Below are 16,135 nucleotides of genomic sequence, written 5' to 3'. Positions count from 1 at the left end.
CGAAAACTTCTCTCTTTGTGGAATAACGATGGATTTGTAGAAGAAATATATTATCGCATATGCTGCGATTCATGGCAATTATTTATGCCTTCCTTTTTAGTAAATTAACATTTCGGTTTTTTGCGTTGGAAACTTCTCGTGGGCCGCATGAAAATATCTCTCGGGCCGCATGTGGCCCGCGGGACGCACATTTGACACCCCTGCTATAGAGACTCTTATGGCGCTTTTCCACTAGCACCTACTCAGCGCGACTCGACTCACCACGCCCCTGTTTTGCGCTTTTACTCTACGGGTGGAGGCGTGCCGAGTACTTTTTCTGTATCTATTCTGCCGAGGTTCTAAGCGGCTGAGTCGGCCCTGTATCTGATGTCATCACACTACAGGACACCGATTGGTTGGGGGGCCGGAGTCAGACGTCTGAGTCAGGAAGCGGGAATCAGTGAAAGAGCGACCTGCGGCGATTTTATTCAACAGGCAATGGAAACGCAAACGTCTGTTTCTGATCCAACTCTGAGGTGAAGATGTTCATAAACCTGGTGCTGAGGAGAGAATTAAAAAGGGATCTAGACGGACGATAAGGAACGACCAGATCTACCAGGAGCTCTGTCACTTCATAGTTGCTCAGATACCAACGGACTTTTCAGCAGCGCCGAGACAAACTTCGTCGCCGCTTGAAGCTTCTTTCACTCTCATTTTTTAACTTGATATGGAACACGAGCCACAGACCCAGCAGCACATTTATCATCTCCTCCAGGTTCTACATCTTTAGTGTTGTTGTCTTCTCTGTTTAGATCACACAATCAAATACGTCACAGCAGCTTCGCTCTAATCCCTCCTACTTCTCATCTGGGTGTCTAAAAACAAACGAGGACAAGGCGAGTGGAGGTGAGTCGAGGCGCGCTGAGTAGGTACTAGTGTAAAAGCGCCATTAGAGACGACTTAGACTCGGCTTACAAAGAGTGAGGCTGTGTCCGAGACAGATTTTTTAGTGCGTCCAACATTAGTACGTACTCAATAGTATGCTCTATCCATACTCATTCTGGAGAAATTTATTAGTGTGGATTGATGGACACTAGCCGAGCAGAAACTTCCCACAATGCAATGCAGCAGCGTTTGGTTGCTAAGCGATACGTATATGTCATAAGTATAATATTTGTTTCGGCCAGAATAAACGGGAAATAGCGAAGGTGCTGCTACTGCTGCTGTGACACGTCACTTCGTCACGTCTTATCAGCTTCGTTTTGTTGAAATTATTTTATAACATTCCTCCTCGCGGTATCTCCTTTGCACGCACTTTGCAAACTGCAAATTTGTTGTCCTTTTCCATTGTAAAACTCCCATAACAGCAACGCCATTTTCAGTGTTGATGTTTTGTAGGAGACCTCGGTCTGAGATGTGGGAACGCAGCGCGGGCGGCGTTTGTTGTTGTAAACGTCATCAGATCGGCTGCTTTGAACTATTTTTTCAAAACCGATAGGGCCATTATCGGGCCGATACCGATCGGTTGCCGATCAAATCGGTGCATCTCCAATAGTTATTGGAGGTCCAGCCCTTTCTTAAGAAATGGTGTAAATATTTGTTAAAATCTTTTCTTTTCTTGTAAGTATCACAGTGTTTTCAATTATTTACAACCTAATAAAAAGAAGTGCTTCTCTTCATCCTTTTCCCTTCGAGCTATTCAAAATGGAAATTAGACCTCACGTATTTCTTTTCACATTTTATTTGCAAAAAATGTTTGTGTACAAATGAAAAAAAAAACGATGCAGTATTCATTTCTTTTCTGCTTTGACCTTAGGGCTGAAGAACGACGACATTGGCTTCATGCCAGACTTGTCCACCTTCGCCAGGGTTTTCTGCGCCGCCGTCATCTTCTTCGGTGGCTGAAGTAGCAGAGAAAAGACAAAAACACACACACACACACACACACACACACACAGAGATCAATAAGACTGGACAACCTTGCCCAGAAAAATCAGGGAATTCATTACTTATGACTTTCAATTCAATATAAGAAAAACTTTCCACAAGGTAAGCCGCGATGTTCGGCGTCGACGCACACCAAGCTTAAAGAAAGCAGTCAGACAAACGCTCAAACACACCGAAGGTCTTTAAAAAGCTGCATTTGAAAAAGAAAATAAACAAACAAAGGACAACTAACTATTCTCAGTAAAACAATGGATGCTCAAGGCCCCTGCAACGCCGACTCCTCCGGTAACAGACATGTGGATCTGGACTCACTTTGCGCTCAAAGTCGGCGCTGTTGAAGCGGGTGTAGTCTTCTCCGGCCTCCACCGGCTGCTCCGACAGCTTCCGTTTCTGCCCAGGGAGGAAGTGAGAGAAGCGTTTCAGGAAAAGCACCACCACCACCAGGTGTAGGGCTGGGGATCGATTCAAATTTCAAGAATCGATTCGATTCAGATTCTTAAGATTCAGAATCGATTATCAAGATTTGATTCGATTCCAATATTCATTTGGGTTAGTGTTATTAAAACTGTTTTTTGAGCTGTTGCATGAATTATATGACTGTAGTTATGCAACATATTGATACTAGTATTATATTGAGATTCAACAGCAAGTATTGCAGCTAATGATGCTGTAAGGACCAATCAGCTCCCAGAATGCTGATAGAACTGCTTTCAGAAACATCGTGGGGCAGAATTATCAAACAGATCCAGGGAGGAAACAGAGACGGATGAAATCGGGTTCATTTTTTCCCATTTGAAAATTTGGTTTTTAGCATTTTATGCAAATATAACCCCAAGACATAAAGTAATGAAATATAGACCATTTATGCAATTATAACTGAAAACTTGAATGTTTTCATACCTTTAAACATATTTAAAGGCAAAAACATGGCACTAGTTATTCTCGTGTCCAACAAAACATTCCTTTTTTGGGCATAAACAAAAAAATACCAAAAGTTGTAATGTAATGATGAAGAAAAATCGATCTTTAGACATATTAATCAATAGAGGGAATGCGCATGACGTCACAGATGCGACTTCACAGCGGGTTTCGACCACTGAGTGTCAGAAAGACTGAGTGGCAGTGTAAACTTTCAGTTTGAGAAAATGGAAAACATCTAAAATGGGAAAGAGCTGTTGTGCGATCGACTGTACTCATAGATTTAGCAAGAAATCGGAGTTATCGTTTTACAGACTGACGAAAAATAAGCTTAAGAGAGACAAATGGATCGCTGCAATTCACAGAAACAACTGGATTCCAGACACCGAAACGTGGATTTGTGGTTCCCATTTTGTATCAGGTAATGTTGGATTTTTGGGTAGCTAACGTTAAACGGTCAAATCATAAAGTTCGGTGTCCTCATCACTTTAATTTCGCCAACAAATCCTGCCTTGAAGTCGGACCAAGCATCAAGACTTTTGTACGCCTTCAAGTTTTGCTTTGTGTATTTCCCCGCCGTAGAAATTAAGTACATATAAATATCAGGAAACTGGATTCGTGGCCAAATATTAATGTCCATGAACCACTGGTTCTTGGGGTAACTGTACGGGTCACTGTCAAGTCCAACTGACGCTAATTTAAGCCAATAATCAGCTGTTATCCCGTCTTCTCCACTAGTTGCAGCCATTTTTGCTGATGTTTCGCCACTCAGTGCGAGTAAGGGGGCTGGTCCAGTCCAGTGACGTCAATGCAGACCCTCTCCTTTTAGGAATTAATATGAGAATCGATTTAGAATCGGAAAATTGATCTTTTCTTGAACACAGGCCTAAGTGCCGGCCCTGCGGACCTCGGACCAGGACCGTTCAGACCAACAACCACACAAGCAGCGCGGGGAGAATCCCTGCAGGGCAGCAGCAGTGAGGTTGCGTAGCGGCTATGGCGGCGTGCAGCAGTGAGAGGAAGGAGCATGGACTCGGACCCCGGCCTACCTTGGACGGAGGCTCCGTGTCCTTGGGGCTGGTGAGCTCCGGTAATCTGTGCAGAGAAAGTAACAGACATGTGGATCCAGACTCTGCAGAAGCCGTGGGTGACGTTGGTGAGCGCTGACTCACCCCAGGTGCTCGAGGAGGGCCTTGCTCAGCTCCTCGCTGACGTACTCCGATACCAGGCCGTGGGCGTAGCGCAGATAGTCGTCTGTGCAGCGAAAGCAAAGGGAAGTGAACAATTGTGCTTAATTATTTACAAACTTTGTGGTTGAGTCAAAGTGAGATGTGATCCAGCCCCACAGAGCCGGAGCCGTACTGCCCCCTGCAGGTCAATATCCAGACCTGCCGCTGGAAACTAATGAAGAAATCAGGTTTCAAAAGCTACGGGGGAATCAAATATACCCGTCCAGGTGGATTTAAATGAGCAAATGTGTAAAAGACTCTGATTGGATCATCACTGATGCTTCAGCTGAAGTTATTTAACTAAATGGCTCAAGGAGGAGCTTCTCACTTCCTAAACAACCCTGTCGCCCTGGAGTCGTGGAAAAGATGTTCATCTGTTTCAGAAGGATTAGATTATTGGCATCAAGTAGGTATGGGCGGTATTGGACTATTTATAATAATATATATATTATAATTTCTGGCACTTATCCCGATAACGATAAAAATGACAATAGAAAAAATACCAATTGAACTCCACCTTTTTAACTTTGGAGCCCCCAAAACACTGCTCTAAAAGAATACTAAATACTACTAAACTACACCAATTAAATTGAATTAATAAAAACCAATTAAATTAGTACACCTGTACTGCAAAAGTGTAATGACTCAAATGAATAAGTTTGAAATGTAAGAACAGATTCAAGATTTATTCAAACTGTATGGCTTAAACAGTGGGATAACAGTGAAACAGCAAAAGTACCATTGTCCTTCAAGTTTTCTTAGCTTATAAAATCACAAAGTAGAAAAAAGATACAACCTGATAAATAAAGAAACAGGACAAATAAATATAAGCCATCCTTTGCACTCACTGTTTTTTTGCTATAATAGATGATGTTTGCTCCTCGTCTCTCTTTTTAAATCCAAAACAGTTCCAGATAACGGAGCTGGAGCCTCGTTTAACAACGAGCTCCTCGCTCTCAGAGCCGTCTTCCACCATGTTTGTTAAGGCTGATTTATACGTCACAGCAGCTTCACTCCCACCTCCTACTTCTGATCTGGGTATTGAAAATAAACGAGGGCAAGGCGAGTTGAGTCTGGCTGAGTAGGTACTAGTGTAAAAGCGCCATAAGAGAGGGTTCAGGGAACATGACGCATCATTTCCCAGACCTGAATCCCTCAGAGACTCTGGGATGTGCTGGAGAAGAGCGAGTCCGACTCTCCATCACCAACACTAGATCTCAGAGAGAAATGAAGCAACTCTGGATGTTGTGACACGGCAGCGGCTCATGGGACGGCGGTGTGAGGGTTTTAGGACAGACGGTGTCGTGTATTTACCCTCGTGGGCTTCAGACTCTGCCTTGACCCGGACGTATGTGCTGGACTTCACTCCCGCTCCCACGGAGATGCCTCTCTTCTTCAGGGCGACGACCGTCCTCTCCACCTACGACACAAACACAGGGACCAGTTTCACACAGACTGCGTTTCCATGCATCAATAACCCTTTTAAAACCCGAATATTAGCAATAACCCGAATTTGCACGGCCATGTAAACACCAATAACCCCTTTGAATAACCGGAATTTGCTTATATTCGGGTTTTTTAAAACCTGAATATGACCCCTGGGTTACTCCTTTTAAAACCTGAATATTCAGTCATGTAAACGCCAAACAGAATATCCCCATCAAACGGAACATGAATTTGTTTTCTGCGCATGCTCTGTTCACAAGGAATCCTGGTCTTTTGAGTCCAGGAAGTTCTTATAAACACGGAGAAACCAAGACCAGGAGGAGACTAATCACTTCATAAATGTAATGAAGGATATGAACATTTCTGCATTTGTAGACGGTAGAAAGTACCGGGATAGAAGATTTACAAGAAGGTGAGCGAAAAGTTGCGTGAAGCAGCATTTGTTTTGAATTTGGATACAGGAAGAAGAAGCGGAAATGACGGGAATTGCGTCATCACGTTCTCCGTGCGTCGCTGGTTTGATCCAGATTTCCCGAAAGATTAATTACCATGTATACAGGGATAACCCTGTTTGCTCACGCATGTAAACGGAATATTCCGAACGTTTCAGTAACCGGAATATTAGCAATAACCCGAATTTTGACTGCATGTAAACGTAGTCACTGACATCGACGTCTTGGACCTGGAGGTTTGAACGTGTTTGCTCGGCGTTTACCTTCTTCTTCAGCCAGCTCAGCGTTCGCTCCTCACTGTACCGGTGAAACTTCAGGCCTCCCACCTCTGAACACAGGAAACTCAGCTTAAATAGGGCCAGCAGCGTTACGGTTCAGGCGGGTCACACGGGTTGATACTCCACCTTTTTCCTCGGCGACGTGGTGCAGCGACGCCAGGGAGTGCGTGCAGCTCAGCAGCCTGGAGCATGCTGGGAAATCCTCGTCCATGACGACCTGGTTCACCGGCTGGAACTTCCCCTGAGCAGTTAATAAAGAGCAGTAACGTCACTCTGGATCCACGTGCAGCGTGAAGACACGTCTACTCGTTACCTTCCGAGAGACCAGGTTCGCTGCCTTTCCTACGGAAGAGTATTAGGGCCAAGCAGGAGAACAAATATTTGAGAGGGGAGGATTTTTTTTTATTGTGCACTTCGAGAAAAAAAAGTCAAAATGTCGAGATTAATGTTGAAATACAATTTCAAGAATAAAGTCGAAATTTCGTGAATAAAGTCGAAATTTCGAAGATAAAGTTGAAATACAATTTCGAGAATAAAGTCGAAATGTCTCCTCTCGCCCATCAAATCCAGTTAGCAGAGCGACTGATAGCTACATGCAGCAGCCATAACTAACTAACTAACTTACATCCTTGGAGTGTAACGTTATGCAACTGCATATGTGTGATATGTAATTTTGACTTTTTTCTCGAAATTGCGACTTTTTTCTTGACATTTCGACTTTTTTCTCAACATTTTCACTTGTTTCTCGACATTTTGACTTTTTTCTCGAAATTGTACTTCAACGTTAATCTCGACATTTCGACTTTTTTCTCGACATTTTGACTTTTTTCTCGAAATTGTACTTCAACATTAATCTCGACATTTCGACTTTTCTCACGACATTTTGACATTTTTCTCGAAGTGCATAATGAAAAAAATTGTAATATTATTTTTATTTTTCCCCTGCCCGGCCCTAATACTCTTCCGTACTTTCCTGAGGAGGCGACGCCTAAAGCCGCCTTCACAAAGCTTCCAACCGCTTTCAAGAAAACTAAAATCTAAAGCTTTTACCTCATAACATCCGGTAATGACTGGATGCGAAGGAGCATCCAGCATCTCCGCGTGGAAGCTCAAAGCTACTTCCATTAATAAATACGGCCCCTACGATCAACTCTTCTGTCTCGGTTTCAAACTTTTTCAGAATCTGCACCTGAGTGAACAACTTCAGTACTTCCCGTACTGTTTTTCTCTGCATGTCAGCTGCTATGAGGCCTAGTAATAGCCCGACCCGGCGTACCGCAGGGCGTGTGCCGAGGGTTGCCGTTATAGTCGGTACCAGATTCAACATCCCCTCTGATGCACGTCACCTTCTGCAGTTTGATCCAACCAGAGGTGGGTAGTAACGAGTTAGTTACTCTGTTACATTTACTTGAGTAAATTTGGGGAAATTTTGCACTTTTAGGAACAGTTTTGAATCACTATACTTTTACTTGAGTAGATTTGTGAAGGAGAAACTGTTCCTCTTACTCCGCTACATTAGGCCACGTTGAGCTGTTACTTTTCTTTTATCCCTTTTATCCGCGTACGCGTCAATCTCATGACATCACTGGGTGATTCTTTGGGAAAAATGTTTGTTTTCACATTTACACAGACTCAAACACACACAGAGTTTCTATGAGTTCATGGGCTTGTTCTAGTTCTGCCTGGTTAAAAAAGAAAAGTACAAAGGCTGTGCCACTTGTGCTTAATTAATTTTTTTATTCTGTTATTTTATTATTTATTAAAGTACTTGAATTTACTTTAAGCTTATTTTAATTTAAGCTATTTTTTATTCATTTTAATTTATTTTATTGATTTAATTTGCCTGAAGATGATTATTTTATACTTTTGTCTGTTTGAATGGTTGTGTTAAAAAAATAAATCAGACGTTACTCAACAGTTACTCAGTACTTGAGTAGTTTTTTCACCAAGTACTTTTTTACTTTTACTCAAGTAATTATTTGGATGACTACTTTTTACTTCTACTTGAGTCATATTATTCTGAAGTAGCAGTACTTTTACTTGAGTACAATTTTTGGCTACTCTACCAGCTCTGGATCCAAGTAGCTGCTCAATATTTGGAAAACGCTTCATCGTACGGCGTCAACGTCTTTCAACTCTGCAGGTTTAGACGTTGAGGACATTTATTATTTCTATTCCAGCAACACGGCTTAATTAAAAGTAATAAGTAAAAAAAGATTAGAACACCAGTCTTCAACATCTTGGGCTGTGAATGCATAGAGCTGTGTATCATTTATGTTTTTTAAATATTAATATTTTGAATGTCGATGCTGCGATCGTGATAAATAAGAGATAATCTGCAGGCTGAAGATCAAAGTTTTTCCAACTTTCTGTAAAAGAAAAAGAGGCAAAGACGTGATTGGCCTCTTTGCTCCGACTCGTCTCCCGTCCTTGGACGGATGGTTTCTGTTGAAGCGCTGATTTGATTCAAATCAATGTGGAGCAACAGGAAACACGAGAAAAAAGCAGCTCCTGCTCCCGTTCATAGGTAAATTATTTACACCTTTTCCAGCAAACCGGTTCCAGGGCGGGTTCTGGTTCACAACTCGTTCAACTTGGGAACCAGCTGAGAACCGGTTTGTTTTTCCACAGCTCGGGTGCTAAGGGGAGCCACGTCATTATGTCGCTGCAAACGTCAGTTATTTGTCAGTGGAAACAGAAAGCCCAGTTCCAAACTCAGCACTGGCCCAGAACCAGAACCAGCCCTGGAACCAGTTTGGTGGAAAAGGAGTTGTAGCACCCTATAATGTAATAATTTCACCCTATAATGTAATAATTTCACCCTATAATGTAATAATTTCACCCTATAATGTAATAATTTCACCCTATAATGTAATAATTTCCTGAAAATGTAATAACGCCTGAAAATGAAATAACATTTGCACTTAACTCAATCGAAAATGTAATAAAATCCAATAATGTAATAACTTCACCAATAATGTAATAAAATATCCTGACTGATATTGTAATAACATTTTTACCCAGGAATTTATTACATTTTCAGGTGGGTCTTTTTTTTCTTTTCCAAAACTGATAATGTAATACTTGACAAATAATGTAATATATATATGTTCATTTTCAGTCCAGAGTTCTACATTTTTTGTTTTAAGTATCTAGGAATGTTATATACACTGGATTTGAAACTCCAGAATGACTATTGGGTTAAATTGCAGACTTTGAGTAGCATGTAATAAATTCCCAATAACGTAATAAGGTATTACATTATTGGTAAAAAATGTTATTACAATATCCATCAGGATATTTTATTACATTATTGGTGAAGTTGTTACATTATTGGGTTTTATTACATTTTTGATTGAGTTAAGTGTAAATTTTATTACATTTTCAGGCGTTATTACATTTTCAGGAAATGATTACATTATAGGGTGCTACAGGGGTTGGTGTGAGCGACACCTCGGTCCTCACACCTGACCTGAGGACTCGGGTACTCGGGTGTTTTACACCCGTTTGTGTGTTTTGTTCAGTTTGAGCTTTTCTGGTTGATAAAACCCCTAAAGTGCTTCCACACCCACTCAAAACCCTCCCTGTCTGCTTTTTGTTTCTTTTCTGGAGCTCTGCGGTCCTCCGCCTCTCCACTCATCACTGACGACGGCAGCATGTTGGAGCTGTTAATATAAGTATTATTGTTTAATTACGGCATCAAGGACACCGCTGAATGACTGATTCCCACCTGAAAGCACCTTCACGCACACTTTCATCAGAAATAACAACGTCAATATACTTAATACTAACTCCTGACCTCCCGGCAACTGATTTAATTTAATCAGTCATAATAGCTGAGTTACAAAATGTTCTTAACTGTGTTTTTACAAATGACATTATTGAGTATTAGTTACAGATCTGGCCGGATTCACAAAACATTCTTAAGAAAAAAAAATCTTCTTAAAAGGAGCATGAGGCAGGATTGAGGCAGGATTTATGAAAAAAATGTGTATACGTTTTAAGTTTTCTAGTAATAATGTCAGATGAAGCGTTCCAAACCAAAAAGAATGAGCCCTCTAGTGTATCTCTCCGTTGCCTTGAACAGGCTGTGTGCTGCAAAATGTGCTGCAATTGTGACCAGAATTTCCCGCGCTGTCCAGCGGATGTGACGTCACATGACGCTGCATGCACGTTCTCCCCGTTCTCCCGTGCCGGCTTCACTGTTGGCTGCAGTACCCCCAACGGCCGTCGTGGTGAAGGGTGGCGCTAGAGAGTCTCATTTCTTAAAAGGAGCCTCATGCTCCTTTAAGTGTAATTTTTTTCTTAAGTTCAGTCTTAAGAAGAAAAAAGAAAATAAGTCACATTCTCCAAAAAAAGTTCTGAGTATTTTCTCAACTTTCTTAAGTTTCTTCTTAAGAAAAAACTTAAGAATAAATGGTATTCTTGAAATAAAAGTTCTCAAATTTGTTCTTGACTTTTTTCTTAACTTTAAGACAACCTTGACCTGTCTTAAAATTTCTTCTGTGAAAAGGTAAGACTCTAATATCACCTTTTTCAACACATTTTAGACAAGTTTAGACTAGTAGGTCATAGTTTGAGGATATACTTTGTAATTAATTACACAAAGAGCCTGTTAACTGTTAGTTAGCATGTTAGTTAGTGTGGTAGTTAATTATTATTAATTTTCCCCAATAGTATTTTTTTTCACACATTAATCTCATCCACCATAACCTTGAAAAGTTCCTGCATCTCTTTTTCTCCTCCATGTTTAGTGAGTGAGTGACGGTTAAGACCAAACTACCTGTAGGTTATATATAATATATAAATGTTGTTTGTTGGCGCGTGCAATGCAATGACATATTTTAAGAAGTTCTTAAGTAGGAAAAATAAGAAATTCATAAGAAATGACAGTTCTTAAGAAAATATTGAGGAATTGCACTTAAGAACTTTCTTATGAACTTCTTAATTTTAGATCTTAAGACATTTCTTAAGAACATATTGGTGAATCTGGCCACAGGTTGGTATGAAAACCTGGTTCTTACCTCTTTACCAGATTTAATCAAATATGGTAAAATCAGATACAGAGGATCCATTGGTGTTACAAAGAGAAGTCTCCCATCTGTTAAAAAGAAAAGAAAAGAAAAGAATAATCAGTCACATGACGGTTCAAAACAGACGACTGTAACTGCTCCTGTTACTTGAGGGGTCAAAGGTCACATCTTTGAGCGTTTAACGAGACGCTCTGGCGAGCGCCGGGACCCACCGCTCTGCACGGCCTGACCCACGAACCAGGAGTGGAAATCTTCCTCAAACGCTTTGACCTCGTACAGCCGCCGGTCGCCGCCGCCGAGCAAATACAGCGACGCTGCGTCTGCAGGAGGAACAGCAGAGACGCCGTTAGTGCTGCTTCTGCTGCTGCTGCTACAAACATGGAAGCAGAGCTCAGAGAAAACACTAAAGAAACAGGCAGGAACCTCAAATCTTACAGTTTAAGATTAAGATTCCCAGAATATTCAAATTTTTTGAGATAGGATATTTGAGTTTTCTTAAGCTGTAAGCCATGATCAGCAATATTAAAATAATAAAAGGCTTGCAATATTTCAGTTGATTTTTAATGAATCCAGAATGTATGACATTTTTGTTTTTGTAATTGCATTACAGAAAATCACAATATTCTAATTTTCTGAGACAGTCCTGTATACGTTCAAAAAAGAGATCAAAGTGTTAAAGCCTGTTTCCTCTTCTGTTTTATTATAATTCAACTGAAGGTTTATTGATCAGGATCAAGTAACTTATCAATAACAGAACTGTGACTGTAACAGTAATAAAGTTGTACTTGTTAAGGGATTCCTCAGTCTCACAAAAGCGGGGTCACTGTCGTTCTTGTGTGTGTCTGTCACGGAGTCTGGGGAGAGGAGAGAAAGATGGTCAGCACACCTGAAGCAGTAACACGATCAGTCGATCGATCAATCCATCGATCAATCCATCGATCTTCTATGAGAATTAAGACTGCGTCACTACATCTGTCCAACTAACAGTGACATAAGAGGCGCTAAACTTCTCCATTGTTTGTTTTTTTATTTCGGTCATTTCCAAAATAAGAATTCAAATAAAAAAGAAATGAAAGAAAAGAAAACAACGAATAAATATGTAGTTAATGCTAATATTGCATCAGACCAAAATATATAAACAAAACAAGTCTGAAAAGGTGTAGGCTGAAGCTTAGCTTATTACGCTTTTATAATCAATATCTGTCAGCTCCTACATAAACCGATACAGAGCAGTAAATCAATTAAAAGACAAACATTTTATATACTTTTTGTATATTGAAAACATTCAATAAACTGCATAGACCGATTACCTATTTAAGTTCTGACTTACATAAACACTCATCCAATATGATCAGACTTAATGAGCATCTTGTTCTTCAATATTTTTTTTAAATATTTGGTATGTACTGCACTCTTTAATTTCCATTTAAAAAACAACAGATAATCAACAGATTATTATGTTCATTGTGCCAAATGGAGAAATTGTAAACCCTCCTTCCGGGGTTTCATTAACGATGTTAAGATTTTTTTCACATGTCTCAAAAGAGTAGGAAACAAAAATGCAAGTAAAATAGGTCTAGACCAGGGCTGCACATAATTATTTTGGTCTGGTGCTCAGAGGAGCCCCTGGATATGTGACTTGGGGCTCCAAAAACGCGGTGACCCGTCTCGCCGGATCGATAAAAGAGGGATGCAGGAATAAGTTATAGGCAAAACGATATTTATTCACTTATAAAGATGAATTAACAAATTATGGTGCGTGTTAGTCTGTCGAGTCAGTATAAAAGTTACAGTTTTTATCGGCCAGATTGGGATGCTCACGGCATATTTTGCACCTAGGGTTGCCAACTTTCAGAAATAGAAATAAAGGACGCCCCGATTTCAGCAGCGCAGGAGCCAAAAAAAAAAACCCAAAACTTCTAAACTGCATAAAAATGTGTTTATTTTATATGAAAAAACGTGTTCTTTAATCGCATTGAACTTGCATGACTGTACAGACAGCCAACCATATAGCAGCTGAAATAGCCTCCTATGCTACGTATGTCCACATCAGCCAAGGTGTAGAATATTGCTTCAGGTGAAGAATATGGTGTAAAAGTTAACTTATTTCAATAATTCAACTAGAATATGGTGTAAAAGTTAACTTATTTCAATAATTCAACTAGAATATGGTGTAAAAGTTAATTATTTCAATAATTCAACTAGAATATGGTGTAAAAGTTAACTTATTTCAATAATTCAACTAGAATATGGTGTAAAAGTTAATTTATTTCAATAATTCAACTAGAATATGGTGTAAAAGTAGGGTTGCAAAATTCCGGGAATTTTCAAAGTTGGAAACTTTCCATGGGAATTAACAGGAATATATGGGAATTAACGGGAATATATGGGAATTAACGGGAATAAATAAGAAATTTACAGAATTGAAGGCTGGCCCTTAACAGGGAACTTAAATATAGTTGGGGGAAATATATTGTAGCATAGTCTTGGCTAAAACAACCAGATTTAATGCAAGTACACTCCTCAATCACATGCACACAGCACATTGCTTACTGCTGGGCTATTGAGGCCACGCCCCCTACAGGCACTGTGCATTCCTCCATCACATGCACACAGCTTACTTTTTGATTGGGTGGGGGAGTGGGGTGAGTTAGTATTTACTCAACATTCATGTTTTTGTTGTTCATTAAAATAATTGTTCATACAAGAATAAAAACTAAAGTTCTACTCAAATAAATCTGTTGAAATGTCATGTTTTTGTATTATCTTGCATGGATATCTGCTTATGACAAAATAAGTATTTACATTTATGTTTGGATATGATACAGTTTGTTTAAATTACCCCCAATTTCCAGTTAATTCCCATAAATTCCCAATAATTCCCATAAATTCCCATAATTCCCATGGAAAGTTTCCAATTTGGAATATTTCCAAAATTCCCCAGCTTAACTTCCCATGGAAAGTTTCCGGAAAGTTTCCGGAAATTTACCGGAAATTTTCCACCCCTTTGCAACCCTATGTAAAAGTTAACTTATTTCAATAATTCAAATAGAATATGGTGTAAAAGTTAACTTATTTCAATAATTCAACTAGAATATGGTGTAAAAGTTAATTTATTTCAATAATTCAACTAGAATATGGTGTAAAAGTTAATTTATTTCAATAATTCAACTAGAATATGGTGTAAAAGTTAATTTATTTCAATAATTCAACTAGAATATGGTGTAAAAGTTAATCTATTTCAATAAGACATTGCTCGTTATTTGTTATTTAATAATCCCTCTCCTTTTCTATGCTCCATTATGTGATTTTAAATGCTTAATTTATTTTGTTATTACAAAGTTGTTGTTACAAGAATCCCCTTTTTTTTCCCTTTCTTTTCATATAGCATTTAAATTGATATTTAAATCATTTATCCTCTTTGAGAGTTTGTATATTTTCAATAAAGTTTTGTTTAAATTTTTTTTTTTTTTAATAAAAAAAATAACAGATTATTACAAACCTTGTACATCAACATTGATATTCTGAAATGCACAAATTCATTCAATTTGAGCATTTGACAATTAATACATAATTTATTTGTTGGTTGAGGATAATCAGCTCTGTTGATAACTCTAAAACTCTTTATTAAATAAAGTGAATAAAGTCTGCAGGTCTGCAGACTAAACTTACCTGCAGCAACAACAACCCAGCTGTCACTTTCTGTATTACTCGCTCGCTTCTTCTTAGTCGCCATGTTTCATACGTGAATCTTCCAGGATACGTTTCTGCTACTGGATGTTGCTTTTAAACCAGTATTTTGACCTTTTTTGATGTTGTTTTGCTGCAACAACGTGACAACATGAAGTCAGAAAAGGCGCCTGAGTGTTTCCACTTCCTGTTTCCGTCCCACACAAAACAACAATATTAACCCTTCACCGCTGCTTGGTTAAGTTTTTCCCCACTAAATTTTATTTGTTATCAATGTGTCTAAAAATAATAATAATTCTGCGGGAGTAAAAGCGAAAATAAGGGTGTTTTTTTAGACTATTAACTAATATCCTCACCCCTTCTTTCAGGGTGATGGTAAGTTCCGCGGTGACGTCACCAGCATGTGAATTCCCCAAGTGGCCGCTAGATGTCGCTCGAGATCCGTTCAGAATCAGAATCAGGTTTATTGGTCAGGTCAAACCATGGATCTATAATAATAACTGGATCGGACGTCAAAAATGGCCGCCCATTCATTTCAATGCATTCTGCTCAGCCAGCGCATCCGCCGAAAAAATCTCTGACTTCCGGGTTTACTTCCGCATACAGCGGCCCATAGAGCATGCGCAGTTGAGTCACCTCCCATGATGCTCTGGGGCCTCCCATCATGCCCCGGGGCAATGCCGCGAATATTAATATAATATGTATTAATATAATATATTAATTAATGTATATTATTACATGTATAGCATTACATATATTATTAATGTATTAATATAATATAATTATATAATATATATTAATATAAAACATCCGTGGAATGCACGGACACGGCTGTGACGTCAGCCGTGACGTCACGCCCAGAAAGAGACTTTTCTTTTACTTTTCTGGCCGTTATAAAACATTTTTGACGGATATAAAGTCCATGACTTAAAAATATAGAATACAAAGATTAGTAATTGCCGGGGATTACAGCTGGAGGTGTCCTGTGAACAGTTTTAGAGGCTTCTCTTTTACTATTGCGGTCTATGGGAAAAAAGCTTTCTGGGCCGCATGGGATTTTTGGTTGCAGTACCGCGGTTGGCCACTGGAAAAAATCGGCGCGCCTTCTGACTGCCAGACCCGCGGGCTGGGTCAAACAAGAGGGAATTTGACTCCGGTTGTTT

The 16,135-nt window shown here is 39.5% G+C and overlaps 1 protein-coding gene across 2 annotated transcripts; it reads right to left on the bottom strand.

The window, feature by feature from the left end:
* Positions 1–1,714: 1,714 nt before the first annotated feature.
* rnaseh2b (ribonuclease H2, subunit B) lies at positions 1,715–15,164 on the bottom strand. 2 transcript variants are annotated; one of them, XM_061724611.1, is made up of 11 exons: positions 14,955–15,161; positions 12,068–12,136; positions 11,495–11,602; positions 11,274–11,350; positions 6,376–6,490; positions 6,235–6,299; positions 5,388–5,493; positions 4,017–4,098; positions 3,894–3,939; positions 2,239–2,316; positions 1,716–1,880 (listed from the first exon to the last, which is right to left on the bottom strand). In XM_061724611.1, exons 1-11 carry the CDS (start codon positions 15,016–15,018, stop codon positions 1,770–1,772), a joined length of 921 nt encoding a protein of 306 aa, XP_061580595.1. In that variant the 5' UTR covers positions 15,019–15,161; the 3' UTR covers positions 1,716–1,769. The 2 variants fall into 2 exon arrangements, with proteins under 2 accessions (XP_061580596.1, XP_061580595.1); XM_061724612.1 differs by lacking the exon at positions 2,239–2,316 and having other exon boundaries at positions 1,715–1,880; positions 14,955–15,164.
* Between the last annotated feature and the right edge of the window lie 971 nt (positions 15,165–16,135).

Source organism: Cololabis saira, chromosome 6, assembly GCF_033807715.1.
Source record: "Cololabis saira isolate AMF1-May2022 chromosome 6, fColSai1.1, whole genome shotgun sequence".
Taxonomy (NCBI): domain Eukaryota; kingdom Metazoa; phylum Chordata; class Actinopteri; order Beloniformes; family Belonidae; genus Cololabis; species Cololabis saira.
The sequence above is the reverse complement of the archived record's forward strand: the minus strand, read 5'-3'. Positions and strand labels throughout refer to the sequence as shown.

Bases quoted from the DNA above. Each gene is read 5' to 3' on its own strand.
- rnaseh2b (XM_061724611.1), bottom strand. From the start codon at position 15,018: ATGGCGACTAAGAAGAAGCGAGCGAGTAATACAGAAAGTGACAGCTGG. The intron at 11,603-12,067 runs GTACAACTTTAT...TTCCTCCTGCAG, and splicing joins ACTGAGGAATCCCTTAACAA to ACGCAGCGTCGCTGTATTTG. The intron at 6,491-11,273 runs GTAAGAACCAGG...TTAACTGCTCAG, and splicing joins TGATTAAATCTGGTAAAGAG to GGGAAGTTCCAGCCGGTGAA.